Consider the following 25631-nt stretch of genomic DNA (forward strand, 5'->3'; position numbering starts at 1 on the left):
TCTCTTATTGCAACAACTAAATGAACTCGATAGCCACCTATAGAGTCCCATCCCTCGAGTAACGTGTTAATTAAAATCCGCGGTAATTGAGTCGTCGCCGTGGCTTGTTTGATGTCGCGCGCCTTTGAAGTTCGCGCCGAAGAAAACATTTGAAGGTAAAATAATCAGCTTTGAAATGATTTCGGCACGACGGAATCTCTGGCCCACGCGTTTAATGGAGTGTCAACGTGGTCGTTCGTAAATGAAGGCTACGCGTTGCGTGGTCTTGAAAAGGCTGGGATCAAAGCGAGGCGTACACTGCCCTCGTTATTAAAATTACAGGAACGGTACCTCGCGAGTCGTCCCGAGAAGATCCCTCGAAAAGAAGTAAAAACTGCGCTCGTCGCGGGGAATTTTCTTTGGATGGAAAAATCCATGAAACATTCGACTCGCGGCGAGGAGTGCCCACCGAGAGGAAGTTCTCGTCCCCGTGGGTACCAGAGTTGTACTTTTGTTACGCTAAAATCAACCGTTCCTTCCGTTTGTGCTTATATTCGCGGTATAAAAATTTCAAACGCCTCGTCCTCTGTTCGAAGAACGATTCCGCCGGGACCGGATTTTTCCGTCGTTATTTATTCGTCGTCTCTCGTTACTCTTTATCTTCATCAGGAATGGCGCGTTCACAGAGGAGGTATTCTCATACTCGGGTTCAGAAGCATTCACATTTTTTTCGTTCCTCTGACGCCGCGGAGTATCAAAAACATATTCCACGGGAGAAAGTAACGCTCTTGAAGGCTTGCAGGCGCTTGATAAGCTTTGGATCCAGAATCTAAAAGGAATAAACTCCCGTGAGTTCAAGAAATATATTCCACGTATAATAATATATTAGAAGAAATATTTAATAAAGAAAACTATAGACATTTTTATAGCGACGATATAATGATTGTGCCAACGATGAGTTAAAAAAAAAGGTCGTAGAGAGAATAGAATCACACGTTTTTCAAACTCGGCTTTCTTCGCAAAAAATGAGCTTCCTTCGGGGAAGAGTTTTGAGGGAAAGGAGTTCGAGCCTGGCGCGAAGAAGCCGATATTTCCAGCGGATATCGACGCTGCCGTCTTTCCCGTTCGCTTTGAATTCGCGCAACATACCTCGTGCCTGCAGAAAAATTACAATCCCTCCGTCCCCGTTGATCTTCTCCTCAAAGGCATGGGAAAATTCAACTTTCTTACCTCCGATATCCATAACTCGCGAACCTATGCTTCCGTTAAACGCCGGATACTTTATCTTTCGTTCTTTCTCCCAGCTCTATTAATTTCTGTTTGCTTTAGTCCGGAATACGTTTCCTCATCCTTTGGATCGGCGCAAAGCTTATTAGAACTTATACAAATGGAAATTCTACGCTTTTAACGCGAGTCTTCAGTTCGAAAGCGCCACGTGCAATTTTCTTTCGTTATTGGAATCATCCGCACACAAAGACATGGAATCGATAAATATCTTCTGGTCGGCGCACGCTGTTCCGGACAGTCTGTGGGCGGCGGTCTGGCTAGTGGCGGTATCCTAATACGATTTCGAAACCCATTTCGCGCAGACACAGTCGAGAGCTAAAGGTTGCGGGAGGATCGCTAGCAGGAAGTTCGCTCGTAAATCAATTCGGTCGCGTCGATCTCTTGCCCAGCCTCCCCGCAAAAAAAGAGTACAGGCTCCTCCGTATCTCCAGCCGCCGACTAAGGCGGAAGTAACGATCCAGAAATATCGTTCGGTCTCGGTGAGGCCGTTCGTCGCTCGAATCAAGCCTGCATTTTTAACGCAGGCGTTGCAACAGGTGCGTGCTCCCTGTCGCGTGGTTTAGGCTGCTCGAATGACCCCTCAGGCTTGTTTTCCATTTTATCACTAGACATCTGAAATTTCAAGTTGCCCCCAAAATGTTCGTTAAAACTGTTTCCGAGTATTTCGATAGGCACGAAAGTTCGTCGTTGGTCTCAAAGCAAATAATCGAAGAGAGCATTGATTATTAATAGTAACTTCCTCGCGGAGTTAACTGTCGCGAAGCGATAGTACAAAGAATACATTAAATGGCACAATTACGTCTACTACCAACTGCTACTTTGAGCTAAAAGTTCATTTCGCGAAAGGCAGTCGGACGTTTCCGTAAACGAAACTTCTTTCGAGTAAAGACCGAGCTCTAAAAAGAAAAGGTGCTCGCAGGGAATGAAAGATGAACCGGCGAAACGAGTCGGAAGCGGCAGACGACAGAGGGGAGCTCGGATTCTGCGCTAACACTTTCAATTTGCTACGGATTATTCATGGCCACTCGCGAATAACTACAAAAGAAAAGAAGAAAAGAAAGTATACACGTCGAATCGAGTAACCTCCTCCTTTTCGAAGTCGGTTAAAAATACAATGCAATTTTACTGGGACATTTCAAGCATCGGGAAGTACGGCCTGTCACTTTTGAAAAATCTTTCGAAGAACAAGGACTCGCACAAATAACTCAGCTAAGCCTCAAATAATATCTAAAGTACTATCTCGAAATTTATGTCGGCAGGGAGTAGCTATTCGTTATTAAGAAACAGTCGCGCAATTCTGATCTTCTCTCTAACGTCTACGCGAACGTTTCTTCTCAAGAGCATTTTAGGAAGGACGAGGCTCGATATTTCTCCGTAGCGGGATTCTCGAGCGTTTGTTACGCAGAATCGTTGAGCGCTCGATGAACCTCCAGCGTTTTCATCGTCGCGGGTATCCAGCAGCGAGCTCCTTCTCGTTCAGAGTAATCTACCCCTTTTGTTAAAATTCCCGCCAGCGCGAAGGCCAGACCGGGGTTTCTTGTGCCCGTTCCAGTTCCAGGGTGAAAATCGCCCTTTGAGAAATCAGACGGTCCTTTGTGCTAAAGGAAAACGGCAGTTTTTAGGGAACGCTTTCATTTTGAGCACCGACGTTGTTCTGTCTTTTGAAATCCGGCTGGAATATAAGAGATCCCGGTACATATAATACGAAATTCGTAATTTCACGGCGACGAGGACTCTCCAGATCCGCTTCGATTTGCATCGTATTTTGCGTGGAATGCTATTTTCGGACGGTGTCAACCGTAATCAAAGCCAAAAATGGTGAAATATAGAGAACGGGTATATAAAACGTGAAAGGAGAATTTTAAATTAAAAAAAAATAAGAATATAGAAATCGAGGAAGAGTTTGCATGGCGGTACTCGTTGACAGAATTTTTGCTCGAGTCCTTTCATCGAGACATCAAAGGATTCATAGATTCGAATGGTACGCGAACGAACGTTCGAGTCACCGGTACATTGTCCGTTCCATCGAGGAGGGAACCATTCGGGTATCGTTCTTGCTGCAGAAAGCGATTAACCGCTTTCAAAGAAAGGTTTTTTGTCATCGCTCCGACAATCGTCTGGAGCGGACCTCTCGCCTTCGGGCTGGACGGATACACAGAGAAGGTGGAGAGATGGTTTTCGAGTCGAAAGAATCCATGAAATTTCTCATCTAGCCGTCTCGATTGTCGAGCGGAGTGGCGAAAGGCGTGTCGGGCCTGAGAGCCGAGTCACTCGTTCCTGGAGCTGTTCAGTTTTCCTTTTGGGATATTCTAAAATATTCGCGCGCGAAGCAGTGCGATCTATTCTATTTTTATAGTTTTATTTTACACAATTTCTGTAGCAGGATGTCTCTCACAAAGTGTTATCTTACTCTTGTTGTCATATAAAGAGACAGCGTTTGTTTGTATGTACACACAAATTTCAAAAAATAGTTAACCGATTGATAGAAAATTTTAACAGTAGTTTTCTTGCTGTCTCTGGAGTAATATAGGCTATGTTATTTTAAGAAAAATGATATTACATCCGCGTAAAAATACCCAAAAGAGAACCCGCAAAGTTTGAATGATATATACTAGTTCGTTTTGTCCGGTGAATCGTCTCGAAAAAAAAAACAACAAAAAAGGTACGTAGGCGAAACTGCAACGCGGGATGCTAGTTTTTTTTTTTTATAAAGCACCAGACAATTGTGTTAAACAGGTTACAGATATGTAACAGAATCACAGTAAATTATTCAACAAAGTCAAAAGTGCAGAGTAAATATATTAAATAAAGTCACAGTCGATTACGAAACAAAAGCAATCAAATCTCATTTCATTAGCAAATATTTGAAAAGCATTAAACACCCTATCGAACAATCGTAAATTTATCACGTTACATTTGGAGAAATTTCATGCGGAAGAATCGGATGTAACGAATAACAAAGCTCCATGGTTTTAATAAAAACCTGTGTAATTTCACCATAAGAGCAAAATATTAATATTCCGTTTCTGTTTTTTGAAAATTCTTCCGTTGGAAACGAACAGAACTGTACGTTGTACAAAATAATCTCTCACCGCGGGAGAGTAGCTTGTTATCGAATAACACACTAAGTACACCGTTTTAAGCCCCCGTAAAGCATCGCGATTCGTAGATCCGAGCACCGTTCGGGGCGGTTTAAAAGCTCCGCGACGTTCGAATCTCGAGGAAAACAGACTCTCGCCGAGATAAATCCGGCCCAGAGCAACGCTCCACTTTACGATAGACCGGGGAACATTAAGAATTTCAAACCATCGCGAGTATTACGTCTTTCGACGGGTAGCTGGCTCCTCGGAGGTCTTACGGTCTACTTGTCCGATATAGTCGAGCTACTCGCCCATGAACATCGGCTCACCGACGATATTGTGTTTTACGATGACGGCCGACTAATGTACCGCCTGGCTCGATGGACGAACGGGAACTTTCTTCAAGATGCTTCGTCCGAAAGTCGTTCCAAGTGATCGTCGCGTTAAAAACAAGAGAACATTCGTCGGGGGCTATTTTGACAACGCTAGCCTGCGAAAGGAAACGGTTCCCGGATTGTATATGACATCGGGGTGTAGATGACCAGATGAGTTGGTGTTTTTCTCTGTAAAATATCGGGTCAGATTGCAAAAAATAACATTCGCTACGAGGTACCACGTCGACTCCCGGTCTAGTACTCTTGAAAATTTCTACCGTGATTAAGCTTTGTTCACAGACTATTGGAAACTACATAATCAAACTTTATTCAATTCATTCAAATTCATTTTTTTTTTCCTTTTTTGATACTTTACATTCAGAATTAATTTGTTTGGTTCTCCAGTGAAAAGCACTGGAAGGTAACTCCACGTCTATAGGAAAACATAAAAGTAATTAAAATGTTATAATCAGCATCGTGAATAGTAAAAATATTCCGTGTTTAACTTTAGTACGTTTCGTCCACGTCGCATGGAAACAGTTTTGACCATTTTTATTAAATCAGTTTCGCTGACAGGATTCCGAGTTCCCTGGACTTGTTTTCACGCAGAGCTTAGAATTTCCGGGAGCGGTTACACTATTTACTTCATTTTCGGAGTGGACTCCGAACGCCGCCGGAAACGCGGCCGCGAGTTAGCTTCGCCGCGAGATAAATAGCGAGATCAGCGGGAATTGCGTTTGAATGTAAGTAAAGCGCGGTCAATATCCGTGAAAACGGGGAGAACGGTTCTCCGGGGAGACTGCGAGTGGGAGGTAAATTTGCAACGAGCCGCGAAGCTGGCCGAGAGTAGTTCGGAAAATAAAATACTGCACGGCGCTCGGCCGGTCGGGCGGGCAAAAATGGAACAGGAAAAATCCGAAAAAGATGCGACATGAATATTCAGCGGGGACGATGAAGTTTCAACTATCCCGGCAGTCTATTAATCTTCTATCGACTGCCTCCGGCGCGATTCGTAATCATGGCATTTCGCCGATTATGCGCCGTTGACGTGTAACGACGTTCATTGGCCGACGTCACGCGAGCTACCGACTAGGGAAACTCATCCCGGGACTCGACAACTTCGCGCCCTGTTTTCGACGGTAATCGATCTTTGTACGCGCCGTTTAGCGGGACGATCATTCCATCCGCGTTCTTTTGCTCCGTTTGTTCCAACATTTTTTTTTTTTTCTCTGGGTCGACTCGTGCGTTCGATATCAAGCTGGGTGGAACTCGGAGAGAATACTCGTCTTAAATAGAGGATGTTATGCGACACAAGTTCTTTTTAACCCTTTGCACTCGAGAGGCCACTCTCAGTCACCATTAGGTTTCACGCAGCAAATCTATCAGCAATAATGTTTCTTTAGATTTAATTTCTTTGAAACTCGAAGTACCAATAAAATGATTGTCGGTGAAGTAAAGGTGACCTGATTCTCAAATCTTGAAAGCTTAGCACTCGTAGCAATAAAATGATAAGATCTCGAGTCGCTGGTAGATACTAAAAAAAAAGGCCTCGAGTGCAAACGGTTAACCCTCCCTCACGAAAGCGAGGCATCACTGTATTCACCCCGTAACACCATGTAAATACCCCCCCTACACGCGCACTATAAATAGAGTGACGCATAGGGCTCAATGAAAGACAACGTCGTGTGGTCAAAGGGAGGAACGTCGGAACAGAGGTTCCCTCGTGGGTGTAATCTGAAATCGCCGCTGGCCCAGACGGTCCTGACCGTGTTGTAGAAGGTCGTGGATGGGCTGGCGTCAAGATCCAGCCTCCGGAGCAGCTTCGATCGCGGACGAGGAGCACGGGGGATCAACGAGGGAAGAAAAGCGAGGGAAAAAGAGAGCGAGGCCGTTGAGGCGATCCAGCAAATGCGAGGATAAAGAACCGGGTCCCGTGCAAAGGGAAGCTTTAACGAGATCGATGAAGCTGCCGTCCGAGCATCTCCGCATGCGACCGCTGTATTGTCCGTCGCAACCCTCGAACTCGAAGATCGAACCGCCTTCCTACGTCCTTCTACCGTCCTCCTACGGGCTCTCTTCCGGGGCTGAGCGCGCAGTCATGTTAACATCGGTTTAATGGCGGCCCGTTAAGGGTGCGCGCGCTTTAAGCGACGAAATAAACCATCCTAATGCTCGACCAAGGCCCGTTCTTTTTCACTAAAGCGGCGCATTCGTCTTGGACGTTGTTTCTCAGAGGGTTACACCGCGAGAAAAAAATGTTGCGCATTTGCGACGCTCAGGAGGAACGCAGGATGGCCCCTGACGACGCGACAGGGACGATTTTCACGGACAAAGTGACTTTTATTTTTATTCTAAATATTGCTCGTCGGCCCTTGACCACGAACCTACCTCCGCTGGCGAATGGTAAAGCCTGTGTACACACAATGACGACAGGGATTTCCATTGTAAGCTCAGCTTCCGTCGAGAGGACGCTGCTCGTTCCCACAGTCTCGTAATCGTCTTTTCTACGATGCCCCCAGTCCAGCTGAGCGATTTTATCTTTTTATTTTTCTGGTGAGGGATGTATCGTGTTTTACATGGAAGCTTTTAAGTGATAATACTACTGCTACTAATATTGAGAATCATAGGTGATAATAACAGAGCAGGGGTAAAAATTGACGCCACGTAGAGACTCGTGAAACTTTCCGTGTCAGCGCTTGCTCCCTAAATAAAACTAAAAACTTTAAGGCCTTCAAAGGGCGATTTTACTTCCCTCTTAGATCAAAACCAATGAATAAACGACGCGACATTTCCAACACGTGGTACCACCTCGACTTGGATCCAATCGTTCCTTCCCCCTAGAATCATCGACTTTAGAGGCACGTTCGCATTCTCGAGAAACGTTTTCGCGACTGAGATTCGCGAGTATAAAGCGGTCGGTTTCAAGGAACGCGCAACAACCATGTTAACATCCGTTTAATAGCGCGACATTTGTAAGGGCTTCGCAGCTTTGCACGGCAAAATAAAACGCCGTCCGTCCGATCGTTCTTTTCCGTGCTCCTCCTGCCCCTTGTTTTTCTTCAGCCAGTGGTGAAATACTTTCCGACACATTGACTTTTATCGCGGTGAATTTTTCTCCCGTACCCTCTACCCGCGTAGTTTCGAGCGTCTCGAGTCGCCTACCTACCGATTTGATTTACCTCTTCGATCCTCGAGTGTTTTCCTTGAGCAGGAAAAATATTCTTCGGCGGGGTTGCACCAGGTTTCCTTCGTTTCGCGCGAATTCTCCAAACTTTACCGTATATTTTCCAATTGCTTCGTTATCGTTGAATTCTTCGTATACGTCGATATCTTTTACTAACGTATATTTATTTAATTTCAGGTGGAGCCACCCTCTCGAAGAGGACCAATTTCGTAGGTATCCCGCCACCGAATAGTCGCATTTGAATTCCTGCGTGTCGCGTGGTACGAATTCAAACGACGCGAATAATCGTTTCGCGTTTCCACTTGCTTAAATTGTTCCGGAGAATTCGGTTTTACGAGTTCGTTAGGATCCTACGGAATCTTCGTCGCGCGGGGAATACTTACATCGCCTGATAACGCGTGTAGAAAAATGGGGGTGTGAATCACCATCACGACGGTGAACAAAAGAAAATAATAATAATGAGTCACTCAATGGTGACTCAATTCTAAGAAAATTCGATTTGATATAATCGCATACTTGCAATTAGTCTGTTTTTAATATTTGGCTGTATACACGTTACCATTACATAATGTTTTGTCGAACAAAAGTTAAACAAAGAAGCTGTGAAAATAACGTTCAGGCGCAAAACTGTAAAGTCAGTGTCTTTGGAGTGTCTGAAGTAATTTCAGACTTACAGGATTAAAACTTGTCAGGATTGAAATTTAAATTGACTAGGCTGACACTATTTTTTTAAGCCAGAAACATATCGAGGATTTCGAAGAAAATTTCAGATGATACAAAACGAAACGTGATTGCTTCTAATATTTGGCCGTATGCATAATGTTCTTTCGAACAAAAGTTAAAGAAATAAGCATCAGGCGTCAAAATTGTTAAAATAATAAATACATGGATACTCTTTAAATTTAATTTGAAAAATCAGGCTCCAAGGATTGGAAAGATCCAAACTAGACGAGCCTTTAGATTACCAGACTATGTAACCACGAATAATGTTTTCTCTCAGGTTCAACTCACTTTCCAAGAATTTCGCGTGACAGATCCCCAAATATTTTTCTCCGTTTTTGTATTTGAATAATCCCGACCTCCATCGAGCCTTTTACCGCTGCCGCCGATTCCAAACAGCTTTAAATGCGAGTGATAATACGGATCGCGATCCGTTCGATAATCTAGTTAAAAAACGAAACGAGATTAACGAGTTTCCCCGACAAGGGATCGCCACAATTAATTTCTCGATCACCCGACTACGTAGTTTGATTGACCGACGCATCGAATAATCTGTGCGTGGAAAATGTCATAAACCGTCAGTCGGAGGAGAAACGAGCTTGCGCTTTAAACGACGTCACGTATAAACCCGGTAACGAAACTCTCTATACATACATCGCGTTGTCGTTACAAGAACGAGACCAATATTGGAAATTTGTTTTTTATTAATTTTATCGTATTGCGACCCTTTCGATGTTTACTTGAAACTTGCTTTTTCCTCTAATATTTACGTTCAAAGGGAAGGGTGGGTTTATTCGCGAACCGATAGGTTCTCCTCCCTTTGTCGCGAAATATCCAGTAGTTCGAGTTTAGGGATTTCTCTGGTCCAATCTGTATGAATAGAGAATTATTAACTATGTATTAATTAGCCACCAAAGCCGCGCGATCATCCCTACTGTATCGAAACGTTAATACCTCAATACCATCCACTATCAATCGTTGCTGTCCATACAGCAAATTAATAAACAGTAAATTTTTTTGATTCCCATATTAATCTCACTGTAATACCGTTATCCGATTAAATGCTATTACATCGTCCGTTGTTTTACGCGAAAAATGCGGTGCGCGGCTAATTGGATCTTTGACTGAATTCCGTCCCCTGCGCAATTACCGATTTTACCGATTCTATAGGGACCGAAAAAAGCTCTCTCCGTCGATATCACCAAATAACGCGAATGCGTATAACGTTGCAAGGGACGGTTTAATATCTTTTTTTAATCTCAATCTCAATTTTTATGGCACCGTATTTAATTTGAATTAATTTCTCCTTTATTTTCTAGCGCTTAAGAGGATTCGTTTAATTTAAATTTATACTCTATCATTCCGTCAACCCGCGATATATCGTATTTACTATTTCACAAAAATTCATTACGCATCTCGTTGGAAAATTACTCGTTATCAATTTTTTCTATAATTCCGTGAAATTCACGTACTCGAATGCCACGGCTCGCGAAACTTTCCATCTTCCTAGATCGCGCCACGTAGCAAAAATCATGAAAATATCCCGTGCGAATAAATTTATCACGTAGAAATTACGAGAGCGTTAATTCAACGCGCGGAGTGTAATTGAAATCACGAGGCTCGCTCGTCGCGATAAAAGGTCGAGGGTGAGGGAAACAGTGAAAGAATCGCACCCAAGCTGCTCCGTCTGGAATTCTTTGTTTTCGCGCGGCATTGTCGCGAATCTTTTATAGCATCGACGGGAAGGTGTTTAACGTTTACACAAAAACATGAAAAGCAACGGTACGTTTCCCCAGCCATCGAAGCGGCAGCAATCGTTTCAACGCTGCTCGAGTCCTTGCCTCTTCCCACCGAGTCCATTCGAAGCCCGTGGAAGCCGGGCCGACCTTCCAACAGCTATTTCCACTCAGACTCGTAGTCAGGGTATCGCGATCGAAGTTAATCAACTCCAAATTCCACGATACATTGATTAAAGCCTCGACAGCTGAGGTCCCTTCCTTCCATCTCGATCCTCCGCTACTCGCCCCAGACGAGCTGACCATTTACTCGACGCGGCTACTTCCTTCGGACCAAGATCTATCGAGTCACGGAGTAGAGGAAGCATCTGCTAAGGATAGGCGACCATTGCGGACTTCGTAGAGTCATGGCTAACCAATCCGAGGGAACTATCACGCAAGCACGTCGAAGTCGAACAAGAGGAAATGTTGGGGAATTTTCTGAGTGATAAGGTAATGGTAATTGAATTTATAGTTGAGGTATTAAAGCGGTGTTTTCAGAATTTTTTATAGCGAGATGAAAAAACACAGAGCTTTCAAGTTTTTACTATATATTTATTCAGCCTTTAACTGTAACTTTGAATTTTTTTGTGAAAAAAAATTTGTGGTGTTTACGGATGTAAAATGTTCTATCAAAATTTTTATGTCAAAGATGTATCACGCTGTGATCGACCAATCGCGGAACGATGCGATGAAATCGTGCAAATGGTTGAGAAACGCCACGAACTTTTTCGAATACTCGATACATTTTTTTTCTACAGGTATTCGTTATAGTGTAACTTTGTCCTGAGAATATCTGATCAAAGTATCGTCCTACGTAGAATAGGGGTATTTAGGTGCCACCATCCAAAGCACTCTGTATTCCATGTCTACATTCATCCTACTCTCTACAATAGCCCACCTTTAAGGTTAAAGTTCACGCGCGATAAGCTCACCCGCCTTTCGCAGGTCAGCAAAGACTAGGCTACGGTCGTGGCTACTAAAAAAATCGTATCTTCCACATTTTATCGAACCTCCGCATGAACAAAGCTCCAAAGTACTCTCGGAAGCTTCTTCTCGAAGGAAAAAATTGGAAGCGGCGATCTTTTTAACTAGCTACAGTCCTGTAACGCTTTAAAGACCGTCGAGCGAAACGTCTTTGAATGAGAACGGAAAAACGTTTTAAAATCAGCCTCGAGGGAATTTATAACTTTAAACGAAAGAGTGGGCTTTATCGAGCCGCTTTTACGGTATTGATTTTCCCCTTTTCTTTCCACTCGTCTTCCCGGCGAGACGATGAAAACGAGAAGGTGACTCGAATTTGTCGATCGATCGAGCACTCGCCGAAGAATTTCTTCAATATCCCAGCTCTTCTTCTGAAAACAAGCTGCTCCCTCTTACGCTCTTATAACTCGTCGCGAAAATGTTCAAAACACGCTAGTCGCGAGAGATATCGAACGGTGGTCAGGTGTGCTTCAGGGAAATTGAGAGCATGTAACACGATCTAGTTTAACGAGATATTAATTTGCTGGAGTAACAGTTTATTCGTGTAATTAATTAATTTGAAACGCGAGGGGTAATTGGATCGTGGATGACCATGGGGATAAATATTTTCAGAGGTATCTACGGAAGAAAAATTGAAACTGTCAGTTCCGTATCCGAACCGTATCAATAACGTTACGGAGCGGTGTCGGACGTGTGCGAACATGCCCATTCAAAAACAACAGAAAAATATTTAAAATCACTGACACTGATGGAGCATTACGGAACTGACACGCTACGGATATGTGTAAATAGACCTTTAAACGAACGTATGTTCAATCTTCTAAACCGTACTTTATATATTTTTGCATTCGTGCACTCTCCATTTTAATTATACCGTAAATACATCAACGTCTGCAGTCTAAAAAAAGAAAACAGACTTTGCTTCAATGGTCTACATTCAGCAATGCAAAATAATTGCGATGTGCCAGCCCAGACCATCGTATCAAAATCTCTTTGACCTCTCCGTCGATGGTCGAACCTCTGTTCGACCAGAATGCAAACGAGCATGGAAGTGTACTTGTCTCAGCCTGAAAAACACTGCTCCAGGGGTTAATAACAAGCCGCGCAGTGTTCTTGCCGCCAGTGTTTCGCTTCTATCCGTAGATTTAGAACATCGCGAAAAGTTTCTCTTTTGGTTTCACGGAGCCAGCCGTCCTGATTTATATAGCCGCGCCGAAGGTGTCGTGTTCGCAGTTTGCCCGCCGCTGCGAGCTCTCTTTGCCGTTTCGTCGGATTTATGAACGCGCGATCGCGACATCGGCGACGCGGTACAAAGGATTGTTCGTCGATAATTAAGCACCGTAACTCTTTGGTACAGGGGGAAAATTACCAGGGAAAAGTTGCTTCCCTTTCTTCCGACTTCGCTGTCGCGCAAGTACGGTCGGACTGACGTCTTCACGGTTCGAAAATTAGTTTATTATGGAAAAGCATCGCAGACTTGGTGTCCCCTGCAAAATTTAAATCCCTCTTTAACGAACATTTATTTATTGGTAATTTATGGGAGCACCGAAGGGTGCATTCAACGAGATCAGGGTCATAGAATACAATCTGCATTGATCTGAATCTATCTGCATTTTCAGTCACCATTCTGAGGTAATGCGTGAGGAAAATTCAAGCTACCATCGGCTACCATCAGTAACGATACAATAAAATCTACATCTGTGACTGTAAAGCAGTAATATTAAGAATTGGGCAAATATGGGCAAGATTTTATTATCACAGTAGATTCTATTATCACAGATGCGCAGCAAAATGTGAGAATTAAGGAAACGAGAAAAATCGTCGACTTTGAAGTGCTATATCTTAGAAAATAATTATTATATTTGCAGAACACAAATAGTTATTATTGCAGTGTTACCTATATATTAAATACATTATGCCAGTTTCAAAAATATCAAGTTTCATGGAGATCCGAAAACTCTTTCTAATTTTGATCACCCGGACCATTGAGCGTCCCCTTCACGTTGCCTAAATATCAATTCGAGTACATTACACAAAAGATACACAGAAAAGAACCCTCAAACGTAAAATCACCTTTCACTAAAAAGGTACAATGTCGTCCAACAATTATACAAAATTGATTGTTTCTTCTCGTGGATCCAACTGATCTCCGTTACAGACCTTCCCGGAACGGGAAGTAGCTCCATTGAGAGCATTGATAGCCATAATTCCGTCGGGATCGGTCTACATTAGAGCAGTGTATTTGCTATCAGCAACGAGTAGGTGGCGTGATATATCATCGCGATAGGGAATGCATTGGAGACGGGGCAGGTTGGCGGCGGATGATAACTTGTAATAAGTTGGCTTCGTGTACGACAAAGCCGATCGTTCGAAAGTTGGCGTCGCCGGGGTTCTCGTGTCGCGGGGAAAGTAGTTAGCGAAGCTTTACGTCAAAGCATGTAATTCCGCGATGCTCGAGGCGCATCCGTCCGTTATTCACCCAAATCTGCTTAGCTCGCACGAGGAATCGTGCTCACGTGCGACAAATTCCGACACAATGCCAGCCGATCGACGAGATCTTCTTTGCTCCACGAAAGCGCGCGCAACATAAAGTCAAATATGCCGACGGCCGTAGGCGAGCCTCGATGAGAAGTGGAGCTTCGTTTTTTTTTTACTAGCGAGCTTGTATTCTCTTGGACAGACAGTATATTCTTATATTTTTGCATTACCCTTTGTTACTTCTTTACACTTTATTCAAAACTCATATTCAAAATTTATCGTTATTTTCAACCATGTTGGTACTTTATTCTTTGATACTTTATGTACCAATGAAAAAAAAAGGTAAAAAGTGGGTATTTTGAAAAGGAGTAAAAATTACTCAATCTTTCCATTGAAAGACTAGACAGTTTCCATTCTTGGGTTAAAAAGAATTCTTATTTGAACAGTAGAACTACCAAGTCCCTGTACTTTCTACTTCTCTCTAACATTACTGAATTATTGACACTGGTTTAGTGCAGTTCTTGGTGGGAATTTCGGAAGACCGATCCAATGGCACCCTCGTTAACACAGATAAGTATCAATTCCCAAGTATTGGGTCGATGAGACCATCCGGGTGTGGGTGGGTCGTGCTTGCTAACGTTTCTTGCTGTATCGATGGAACTCAAACGTCGAGTGTTATTGAGTCGAGGCAAACTAGACGGCTGGTCTATTGTCGAGGAAAGGGGAGATCGATCCTGAGAGGAATTTACTTGGTATAGTGTTTGAAGAAGTAGGGCGTCGATACGGCATTGAAAAATAAGCAATAAAGCTGATGGAGTCTGAACTAGTAGAACAATGTATCGTAGGTCTGACTCTGGTCGTACTATTCCCCTTACGCCGGCCGTCGCGTTCTCCGCAACCAAAATTGATCAATACTGCGCGTTATTGAAATAATGAATGAGCTCATTTTGTTATTAACCGACTTTGAAAAGGTGGAGATTACTCAATTCGACGTGTATTCTTTTTTTTTTTTTTTAATTATTGTTCGCGCCTCATATTTACGATTTTTTCCATATATGAAAACCAATCCTTTCACATCACGCGAACACGCTGTGTCAATAAGTGGAGAAATTACTTTCTAAAGTGATTGTTACACAATTAATTACGAAACGTGTTGCGAATAAAAATGCACGGAAGTAATTCAGTTTCCGTGCGTCAAATTTCGTTTACGTATCATTATTTCTGTGTAATTATTATTCGAAAGTTTGTACAGGTTATAAGCTGATTTAATTTCGTTGAATTAATTTCACCGTTGCGAGCGAGAGCCGTCCGTCGGCCGTAATATCCCAAGTGAAACTGCAATAATGTTGAAATATTATTTTATTTCAAAAGTGACTTTATGGACTAAAAAGTAAAAAGGAACAGCGCGGGAACAAGAGCTTGATAGTGAACGTAACATTATTTCAAATAAAACGAGCAAGGGCGAGGGACCAAACAAAAAAACCTTAGCAATAAATTTTGCAATGTTTTCTTTGTATCAAAGCTTAGATTTCGTAACTCGTCGATACGAACAAATTAATACAACATACGCGAATATCGACTAGCCCAGCGGGATAATAATTTTGATTACAAGTTGGACGTATCTCCCAAAGTTTCGTCGAATACCGTTGCTAATCGTAGAGGGCGAACGTCAAAAGGTACGAATGTTGGGACAGGGGGAAGCTTCGGAGTTTCCAAAAGAGCTGCAGACTGCATAGGTCGAGCGAGGGGCACGGAGACGAGGGGGTGTACCGATACCTGTTCGCGATGTTTCATGGAGAAACAGTGCGCCAACTTTTCCGAAGGAGATAGGGAGTCGCGTCGAGGCCGGAAGGGAGATGCAACGCGGAACGAAGCTAAACTGAACGCCAATCGATGTTGCGACGTCTCCGACGTCTTAGCAACCTTTTGCCTTTTTATCTCCTCCACGTTGCTTGGATACTTTGCGACAGTTTCCCTTTCTGTTGCGTGTTCCCTCGAACGAGTCCTAAATCAGTGGCGCGCAACGTCCGACCCCCCTTACCAAACTTGACGTCGAAGCACTGTGAAATAAAGTAAGAATAAAGTTAGAGCAAGAACACTGTCTGAGATACGCAGAAAATCCACGATGCTATAATTCATACGGTATTTAAGCGGAATATTTTTAACTCGTCTTCGGTGAGTTTATATGTTTACGAGTAGACTGTGGATGTTAAATTTTTACAGATTTGGATAATGAATTGAAATTTAGATGAAAGTATGTCGTATCTTTTAAACAGCGTGACGTGCATAAATTATTATCGATATTTTATAAATGCGTAAATATTTGCAGTCAATGTATAAGTCATCGATAGAAGTTTCTAATCCCTTGAGGTTTGGTCCTTCCTTTTCAGTGGTCGCAATTTTTCGGTAGAACAACACTGCGCCAGAATCAGGGCCTCGCTAAACTCGGAGTACTAGAAACTAGACCAAAGCGTCGATATTAAAATACTCTACGAGATGTGACAGACGATCGTAATCGCTGGCGAGCTTTTTCGGGTTAGGTGGGGGGTGATGGTTCGATTCGTTGGCGATTTTAAATAAAAAGGAAAACGAATGCAAACGCCGATAGTAATCGGAAGTGCGGGCGACTGTGTCCAAAAAAAAAAAAAAAGAAAAATAGCGAGGCCAGCCTACGGAAACTCGATATTTTATCCCGTGTCATTTTCCATCCGCACTACCCCGTCCCGTTATAATAAAAACGTCGAAACAATGCCCGCGTAGCCGGTGGCTGGATTTTTTATTTTGTTTATTTTATCTCCTCCAGAATGTTCTATCTGTCGAACTGATCTTACAGGTCCGCGTTCGTCGACAACGCGAACAGCGTATCAGTTTCGTCGCGGTTCGCGTTTTAATCTGCACCCAGGTTCGCAACATTCAAAGAAATTGAAAACGGAGACCAACGTGCAGATACACGTTTCCATAAAGGGTGGGACACTTAAAGTGTTACAGACAGAGTTGGGTAAAATACGTATTTTAAATGGTAAATAAATATTTTATTTTGGATAATGCAAGTGTTTTTAAAAATAAAATATTTTATTTGCTGAAATTTTATATCCCATTTGAAATACTATTTTATTTGAATTCTGAAGAATCTATTATTTAAAATAGTATTTAAAATATTTTCTCTACAAATAATACCCACCCCTGGTTACAGAGCGATAATGTTCGATCTAAACAAAGAAAAAGCTTTAAAATAGAAGTTTGAAGATTCCAAAGATGCAATTCTTTCAAAAAATTAATATCAATGCTCCACAAACACAAGACCGTACCGAACCATACCAAACTCCACGAGTTTCCAGTTTGCGTCAAGCTACGTTGCAAGCTCGTAGCAGAGGTACTCTGGGACCTCGATCCCGAAAGTCTGCTGAAACGAACGCCATGATCGCATTCTATCCCTCGCGGAACTTGGCTCGCAGCATGAAATTCCATTACGAAATTAATAGGGAGACTCTTATTAGCCAGCCAACCGATAATGCACTCCTGCGATAGGGCTGCCTGATCGCCAGCCAGCGTATACACACTCGTCGACGATGCTAATGCATCGCTGACTCGTCGACTCGTCCACCTTTGTTGTCGGTACACGGTTGACAATAAGCTTTGGTCGACGGTGAGCTCTGGTTGACAAATTCTCTGCTGTCGAAAGTAATTTTAGGCCTGCGTTTGGTCGCAAACCGACGACGATGTAGGCTGGTCGTCTCCATTAGCACGCTATTAAGCGTAGTTCATTATTTGATGGCTGTAATACTATACCCAGCGACTGCGAATATGTTTGGTCGAAAGTGTTGATTTTAGGATCTCTTCTTTGGATGGTCATTCGATATTAGTTGATCTATACAATGCGGTTTGGTCTGTTACTAGTCGGAGTGGTCTTGCTTCACGTGTTCGTCACTTGTAGCTATTTAAAACATTAATAAATTTGTACCTATAGATGTATAGATATTTATTACAGATATCTTTATAGATTCAGTTGAAGAATTGAAATATTCTTAATATTTCATATATTCTTGCATAAACGCATCCGCAGTTGACGCGTAAGAGACATATACTGTTAAAGCGAATTAATATCGCAAGGACAGAGCAGTTTGTTATGGTCGACGATGAAAGAACTGAGAAGAGTACGCACAGAAAAAATTGAACGAGGAAGCCACGAAGAAACCTGAAAGGAACTGTCCAGTTTGCCAGGTGCCCGGAGTGGAAAGAAACGTAATTACAAGTGGTTGTTCCACCTTCGTCCTGGCCTGCTTTCCTCGAACTTTTCCTCGGTCATTCGGTCGCTTTTCAAGCTGGACCGCGACGAGTCCGCTGCTACGTTCTGGTTCAATTTGATAAATGGCCGCGCCGATTGTCAAGCTTTTCCCGACAACAGGTCATTTCTGGGTTTGCGACAGAATAGCCCGAGACCTTCTCGGTTAAATCGTTCCGACGACGAGTCCTTTCTGCTTGGAATCTGGCTGGAAATCTTTGCCCCCATTTTCTTTATCGCAGTTTCATTTACTATAACCATTTCAAGGATAAAATTCGATGGAATTAGATATCTTTTTTTGAGTATAATTAATAGTATTTGCTAAAAAGTTGTTAGCTTGGTTGCAAGGGCTATCTGGCGTGGTGCTTCTATAAGGAGACTCTATGAAACGTCTGGATCAGTTTCTTTTTTTTAAATAAACACTTAAAATATTAATAATATCGTACGAGGGGTAGTGTTTAGCCTAAACTTGGACCTTCGAACGATGGCGCACATGTGCGCAACCCGAATTGGGAATCGATCGCGTCATTAATTCGGTATGGCATTGTCTCGCGTAAATCGACCGATCTAAATTAACGATTTTCCGTCGGCGTAATTACCTTAGCAACTGCGGCAAGTTTGGCGTCGCTCGCGGCAGGCACGTGGAACCGTGAAATTGAAAGCTCGCGAAAGGGCTCGGTCATTTTCGGACCCGCGAATATTTCATTGCGTGCAGTCTGTGACGCCCCGGAAGTTTAAAATCCGCAACAGTGGCAATATTTTCCGCTACGCTACGCGGTGCCCCGATCCGGTGGGACCGAACGACTAAAAAACGAACGAAATAATGGAACGATGAACCTGCATTGTTAACTCGTTAGACGAGTACCGAGGTTCTTGCTAGTGATTTGTCAGGGAAACGAGCGCTCAACGTCCATTTTCAGCTCGCTCGTTTCTGTTGGAATCTACTGGGGCCGATTCACTTCTGAAAGTCGATTCAAAAGAGAATTTATTTGAAGAGGAAATGCAATGCAGCGCGAGACAGTGCAATGCAAAGCATTCCAAGTCAATGCAAGTCAATGGAAATCAATGCAAGCCATTGCAAAGTCAATGCAAGAGAATGCAAAGCATTGCAAGAGAATGCAAAGCATTGCAAGTCAACGCAGAAAGTGCAACGAAGTGCGTGGTGACGGAATGCAGCAAATCTCACTGCAATATACGTTGCATTAAATTGCATGAAACTTCATGGCATCGTTATGTCCTTCCGTGGTGCCTTCGAAATGGCTTCTCGAGCGTTTAAAGTCGAAGTGAAAATCCGCAAGAAAATGTATCGTTTGTAGTCGCCGTGATACTTAACGTAAATAAGGGTGGAGGAGTAACGGCTTCATCTGTAGCCATTTACGTCGCGTATCACGATGACTACAATCGATTCGTGTCTTCATGGATTTCCACTTAAGCTCTAAGCGCTCGAGGACCACCTTCCAAAGCGTTGAAGAAAGATACGGGCGCAAACGACACCTACTTCTTCAAGCAATAAAGTGCTACACTCTATACCGCCACTTTCGTGCTCACTTGAAATTGGTGTCGAAACGTAGCTGAACAATTACAGCGATTGATCGTTGCTCTTCAAAATATTTTGGCAATATAACGATCATTAGAAGAAGGATACTTGGCACAGAAGACGAACAAAAATAATTTGACACGCTCTCAAGTTCTTCCGCGACTCGACGTTGTTTTTCAGCGTTTAACTCGATTCGTTGAAGCATCAAGGACCGCAAACCGGATAACGAGAATTATTAAATCCACGCAGTCACCTCGACAGTGGCTTGTACGCGAACCGAAACGGATGAAACGCCCGTAGACGCGGGGACGTCGCGGCGTCGGTGTATTTGCTGATTGCGCGGCTCGACTGATCAAGTTAGATGCAAACCGAGCTTACGACAGGTCGCGCGGGAACCGCTTGGATCCTCATCCCTCTGTACATACGGTTGGCCAGCACTTCCCAACCGGTCCTGGGAGCCTGTGTATACATAGAATTAGCGGTACCAGCAGTCCTCTGGCCCGGCGAAAGTGCAGAATGCTTCGTTAACCCGTCGATGCCCCCGAAGACGTGTCTGGCTTACCAACGAAAGAGCGTTGGCCAACGCAGTCCTAGCTCAAAATATTGAAACTAGTTGGAAATATCATTGATAATCGAAAAGGGTACTTGCATGGCACGTGGGAGTGGATCAGTATTTTCACTTTAAAGCTTTTCTTTTTAAGTGAAAATATGAAATAGGAAATTGAAGCTTGGAAGTAAAGAAAACAAGGTTTCATCTAGTACCAAGACAAATTTTACAAAATACTTAAAAGGAAGATGATGGCTCCAGCGTTTCTATTTTATTCAAAAAATCTGAATAAAAATTATTTTTTATATTATTCAATATCTGAATAGCAAATCCTAACAAACAAATCTTCCACTGGATCAATTGTTCTCGGGAAAAAAGAGATTGCTGAATATACCTACGATCGTCACGTGTCCAAGATGGCTTTCCTTCTTTAAAGAAAAAATTATTTCACGTCTCTCAACGAATCACATAACGCTTTCTCATTAGAATCTCCGATTCCCAGTCGACGATATCAGGAACATTTAATACAGTCCTGCCTCCGGAACTCGAGTCCGTCTAAAATTAAACGGACCGATATCGACAAATCAAGCGACCTATCACGCTGGAGAAACCGTACTAATTGGACCGGAGATCGACGCGCGTCCACGTTTATTAGATCTCGGTTTGACGCGGGAGAAAAAGGAAATCGAATCGATTGAAAGCTTCGCGCGAGGTAAGCTGTCGCCTCGCCTTCTGCCCGCACGAATTTAAATTGAATTAACCGCTGTCCGGACGTTCCCTGGACGTTCCAAGGAAATAATTTAATATCGCCGCGGCCGCGGGGCTTTCTAATTTCGACGGTTCCCGCTGATACGATTATGCGTTTGTTAACAACTCGTTCCGTTCGAAATTGGAAAGCTTGTCTGTCCATCGTATCTCTCAGGATATCTTCGCTCCGATCCAGCGATTGGACGATCGTCTTGAATTATTAAACGCGCGATAAATAGGAAGATAGAAAGGAGTAGATTTCAGATTCTGCGGTTTGTAAGTGGTCAGAGCATTATTTCAAATAGTAAATTGTGATAATTTGGCTGCAGGTGTTTGTGCAAATTCATATTCTCATTGGTATAAAATAAAAATTGTGTTGTGCGAATATTATGCTTAAAAATATGTACATTATTGTTCATACAGGTAAAATATTAATCTAATTTAACGCAAACTTAATTTAATAAATTTCTTCCGTTGTCACTGCTTAGTATAATTAATCGAGAAAGGTTTTTCGGTAGAATGATATCGCCATCACATTCAGAACTTTTTCCTTGTTCCTTGTTTCCTCTTTGACATTCAGAACCTTTTACCTGTATTTTATATCGTTATGCATTCGTGCATTTGCCTATAAATGCATAAACATCTGCAGCTTAATAGTAACGTAGGTTTTAGATATATCTTACTGCTACTATTTCTTCTTAAATCTATATGATATTTTAGTTGGCTTCTCTCCATTTCTCTATTACAATTCTATATTATTATCTATACTATACCATAGAATAATTGCTTTTCCAACGTCTAGTTCAGGAGATTACACTCCTACTCTCATCTCTGTTCATCCTTTTACACGGAAAAAGAACAACACGGTTATGGTTCCTCTTCCTCCGGAGGCAGGACGATAACCATAACCGCGACCGATATCGTGCCTCAAATTCGCCTCTAATGCGCGATTAAGCGCCGACAGCTTGAGGCGATAAAGCGACGAAACGAGCCGTAGGCCTGCGCTGATTTACGATCGAGTAAAATAACAGTTCCCGCCGCCTGTAAAAGATGTAAACCGATTTACGAGCATGTAAAAGTTTTCGTCGATCTACTCTCCCGCGCCGGTGAATCCTGGTCCCGATCCTCGCCGGCGAAATAAATTCGAGGTACTCGTAAAATTATCCGTTATACGCTCGAAAATGATCGTCCGCGGAAAGCAGCCAACTCGGAACGCGGAAATTAACGCGCCGCGAACGAACCTTATCCGCCGGAATCGGTTTCCCCCGTGTAATTTCGTGTTCGTTATCCTTTCAAGCTGGGGCCAAGGCGAGTGCTTCTAATCTCGACCTTAACCCACTCCACTCTTTCGATTTGTTGCGGTTCCGTAATTGTTAACATCTCGCGAGGCAAAAGATTGGGAAAACTGTTTCTCATCGGGACTCTCGAGCTGATAAAACTGAGCTAGGGGACACAGGTGTATTTAAAGAACGGTGTGCTTTATTTCGAGTAGGTTGAATCCTAGGTAAATTAATTTTATTTTGCCATAACTAGCCTCTAGATAACACGTGTTTTTCTCTTCGTGTCATTTTTCTTTTCCTTTTTTTTCTATTATTCCACCACGTTTCCCGATCTTTTACATCAATTTCTGGGTACGAAAGTCGCGAAACCCTACCAAACGAACCTTTCGCCGCGAACAAAGCAAGTCCATTGGACCGTCCAAGGGTGGCAATCGACGGAGGTGAAACGGCGGCCGAGCGCGATTTTTCAGGCGCCTCGAACTGGAACATTTGTTAAAGGTACACGGGCAAACGTGTAAACGAACCGCAAAATCAACATACGTCCGCACGTTCCCCGGCTCCTGAAAGATATGCAAATTGTGAGAAAGTCGCGGCTGCGAATAAACAGAGAGGAAGGGGTCTGCGCGGCGGGTGGGAGTCCGGGGTTGGAAAGAGGAAACGAGTGAAGTGCTCGGAGCCACTTCTGATCTAAATACGCGTGTGCCCTTAGTCGGAAGACAATTGAAACGGGCGCATAATAAGGAGCCTCGTTCCGTCTTTCCGCCGCAGAAGGCATTGCTTTGCATCCTTATTGTTTATATTCAACGCGAATAATTGCTTTTTAAATTAACCCCCGGGCGACGAATTAACATACCAAATGTTTGCCTCTGCCAGCGACGTTTCAACCGCCCCCTCCCTCCTCGCGGTGCTTTTTCCCTTTGACGTCGCGAGCACGTCGCGCATCAAAGACTATATGCCGCGCTTGTTGCTCGTCGAGCACCCTTGTTAGGGAAATCGTTGTAAAAATCGTTCCCGAAAGTTCGTACTATATTCGCGTTTCCTTCCCCGATAAAAATACATGCGGTTCGGTTCGCCTCGTTTTATCGGCTGAAATACTTCCCTCGATCCGTGGCGACACGCGCGACAGGTCGTTGAACCGAATCGAAAAACGTCCGACTCGAACCAGACGGGCGAACTATGAAATTCTATTAAAACGATGAACGTTTCGAGCGTCTCAACCTCCGTGGAAATTCATGGCGTCCCAGGAAAGAGTTTCAACATGGGAATGAAAACGTTTCACCATATCAGCGTTTCCTCCGCGCGATGTTGTTTCCTCCTCGGTGATTAATTTTAATACGATGGACCAGATTTGTCTCGTGTTCGCAAAGTGCGAGTGTCTTTTCTATTTTTTTTTTTTTTTTTATTCCCTGAGTCGTTCTAGAAATACGGTCAGTCTACTAAATTGAATAACAAGTTTGGTGTTTCTAAATAAATGTTTGATTATAAACACAGTCAGTGTAAGAAGTATTCGTACAACAACCAATTAAAAATAAAAGGTATCAAGAAAAGAAATAAGAGGTTAACAATTAAAAGTAATATTTTATATTCTTTGGGTTGCGAAAAAGATCACAATCACAAATGGGGGTCGTGAATGAAAAAAGTTTAAGTAGCCCTGATCTAGACATATTTCATCGATAGATATAGAGGGTACGAATATTTACGAAGCTTTTTATAAACTCCACCGATATTTCATTGGTTTCGTTTTATTATCGCAGCTATGGTTAAATATTCCTTGCACTATAAATTTTTCCTCGCGCACTTCCTGATGCTTTTCGTTGCCTGTATACATAGGCTGCGGTATAGAAGAGTACCTACCTGTAGTAAATATTAAGAAAAAAAAAAAAAACGAAAGGGAAGAAACAAAAGAAAGCGCTGCTCGTGGGAAGGGAAGAAAGTTTCGAGGCGTTGTTGGTAATGGGAGAGTGCTTCGAGGTGGCTTAGGATCTGTTTGGCAGGCCTGCGAGATGGAAGACGGGCTCGTGCGATGAAAATTAACGACCGTGCTTCTTCCTATGGATCTTGCGCTCGATCCACGGGGCACGCGTAACCTAAGCAGAGCCTCTACCCTTTCATCGGGAACCTGCGTTCATAACGAGAACAAACGTCGAGACAAGTGGACTACTAATTTCCTCATTCAACTCGGGTAATTAGAGGGAGAAAGGGAAACAAAGGAACGCCGAAGATGAACCTCGGACCTGCACCTAGGTTAATTCAGGGATTCTCAACCCCTACGCCTCCATCGTGCTGCGTACCATTAAGGTGATCGAGTGTAATCAAAGGCTGTAACTTGTAAGCGAAGTGTACTTTCTAATCTTGCGATAATAATGGTAAAGATTATTAGGAGGTTGCATTGAAAGCCGCTATTTTTTCGTGTTTTTCGAGCATTTATTTCAATAGTATAGTATATAAAAGTATCAATCGAAATATTTGCCCTCGAAAGCTACTACTTTTTCCCCACTTTTCTGGCCAAAGTTGAATTCCGCGACGAAAGGACGGTTTATCTTTCGAGCTTATCCATTCAGCAACCCAATTTTCAACTTCTTCGTAATTACGGAAATGTGTGTCTTTCGAACCATGTTGCATCGATGTGAATAAATGATAATTACCTGTGTCCGCGAAAGACGGTCGCTCCAAATTCATTTCAAGACCCATTTCAAGCTTCGAATACAAAATAGAAGCATTAATGCATTTTACTCGTCAGAGACTGACAAGAACCAACAATTTTAAGTAATCATCAACTTAAATGTCACAGTTGAGAAACCCTGATTAAGTAATCTTTCCCTTAGCAGTTATGTTTCGGTTAGCTGCAGGTCCAAATTATTTGCTCGACTGAAAGATAAACGACCATTCTAATTAGAGTTTCCCCGGTGGGTTCGTTCGGGCCAATCGACTCGCCTTCCTTCTTCCCTGCGACGACACGTTCGGTCAGGGTTTTCGGGATCGTTGAGAACTTCAATTGAATCGTCGACGAATCCAGGAAATTCCTCTGGCAAAAGAAAATGCAAGTTTCGGTGGAACAGCAATTCTAGCCGGGGTTTCCCGGAGTCGTTTCGTCGTCGTTGAATTAAGCTTTTCGCGACGCTACAACGCGGCCTGTTATTACTTAATTCGAGGGAGAGTCGGGGTCGTCTCGTCGAACGTGCTCGAGAGATTTAATTAATTTTAATATCGTATCAAACATTCTCCTATAGTATTATCTCTATTTATTTAAAGGCAGGAAGGTTCTGTGAGGCAAATATTTAATCGTAAATATTGTAGTTTCGTAATTAGTTGCAGGGAGTCGTAAAGCGAGGAGAAACCATTATAAGAACACTATTTTTGAGCTAACGGTAACTTTA

At 43.0% G+C, this 25631-nt stretch overlaps 1 protein-coding gene across 9 annotated transcripts in view; it reads left to right on the forward strand.

Moving 5' to 3' along the window:
- The window catches only part of LOC128887785 (band 7 protein AGAP004871-like), a 207098-nt gene that overhangs the window by 108917 nt on the left and 72550 nt on the right, over positions 1-25631 (forward strand). For 3 of the 9 annotated variants that reach the window (XM_054144109.1, XM_054144111.1, XM_054144114.1), the window contains exon 2: positions 8082-8113. The exons of 2 other annotated variants lie outside the window; for them this stretch is intronic. In XM_054144109.1, the coding sequence (XP_054000084.1) occupies positions 8082-8113 (32 nt within the window). Of the gene's footprint in view, positions 1-8080; positions 8114-8904; positions 10853-25631 lie in introns of all 9 variants that reach the window. 4 more of the 9 variants (XM_054144110.1, XM_054144112.1, XM_054144113.1 and 1 more) reach the window with 3 other exon arrangements.

This window comes from Hylaeus anthracinus, unplaced genomic scaffold (genome assembly GCF_026225885.1).
Source record: "Hylaeus anthracinus isolate JK02 unplaced genomic scaffold, UHH_iyHylAnth1.0_haploid 11989, whole genome shotgun sequence".
Taxonomy (NCBI): Eukaryota; Metazoa; Arthropoda; class Insecta; order Hymenoptera; family Colletidae; genus Hylaeus; species Hylaeus anthracinus.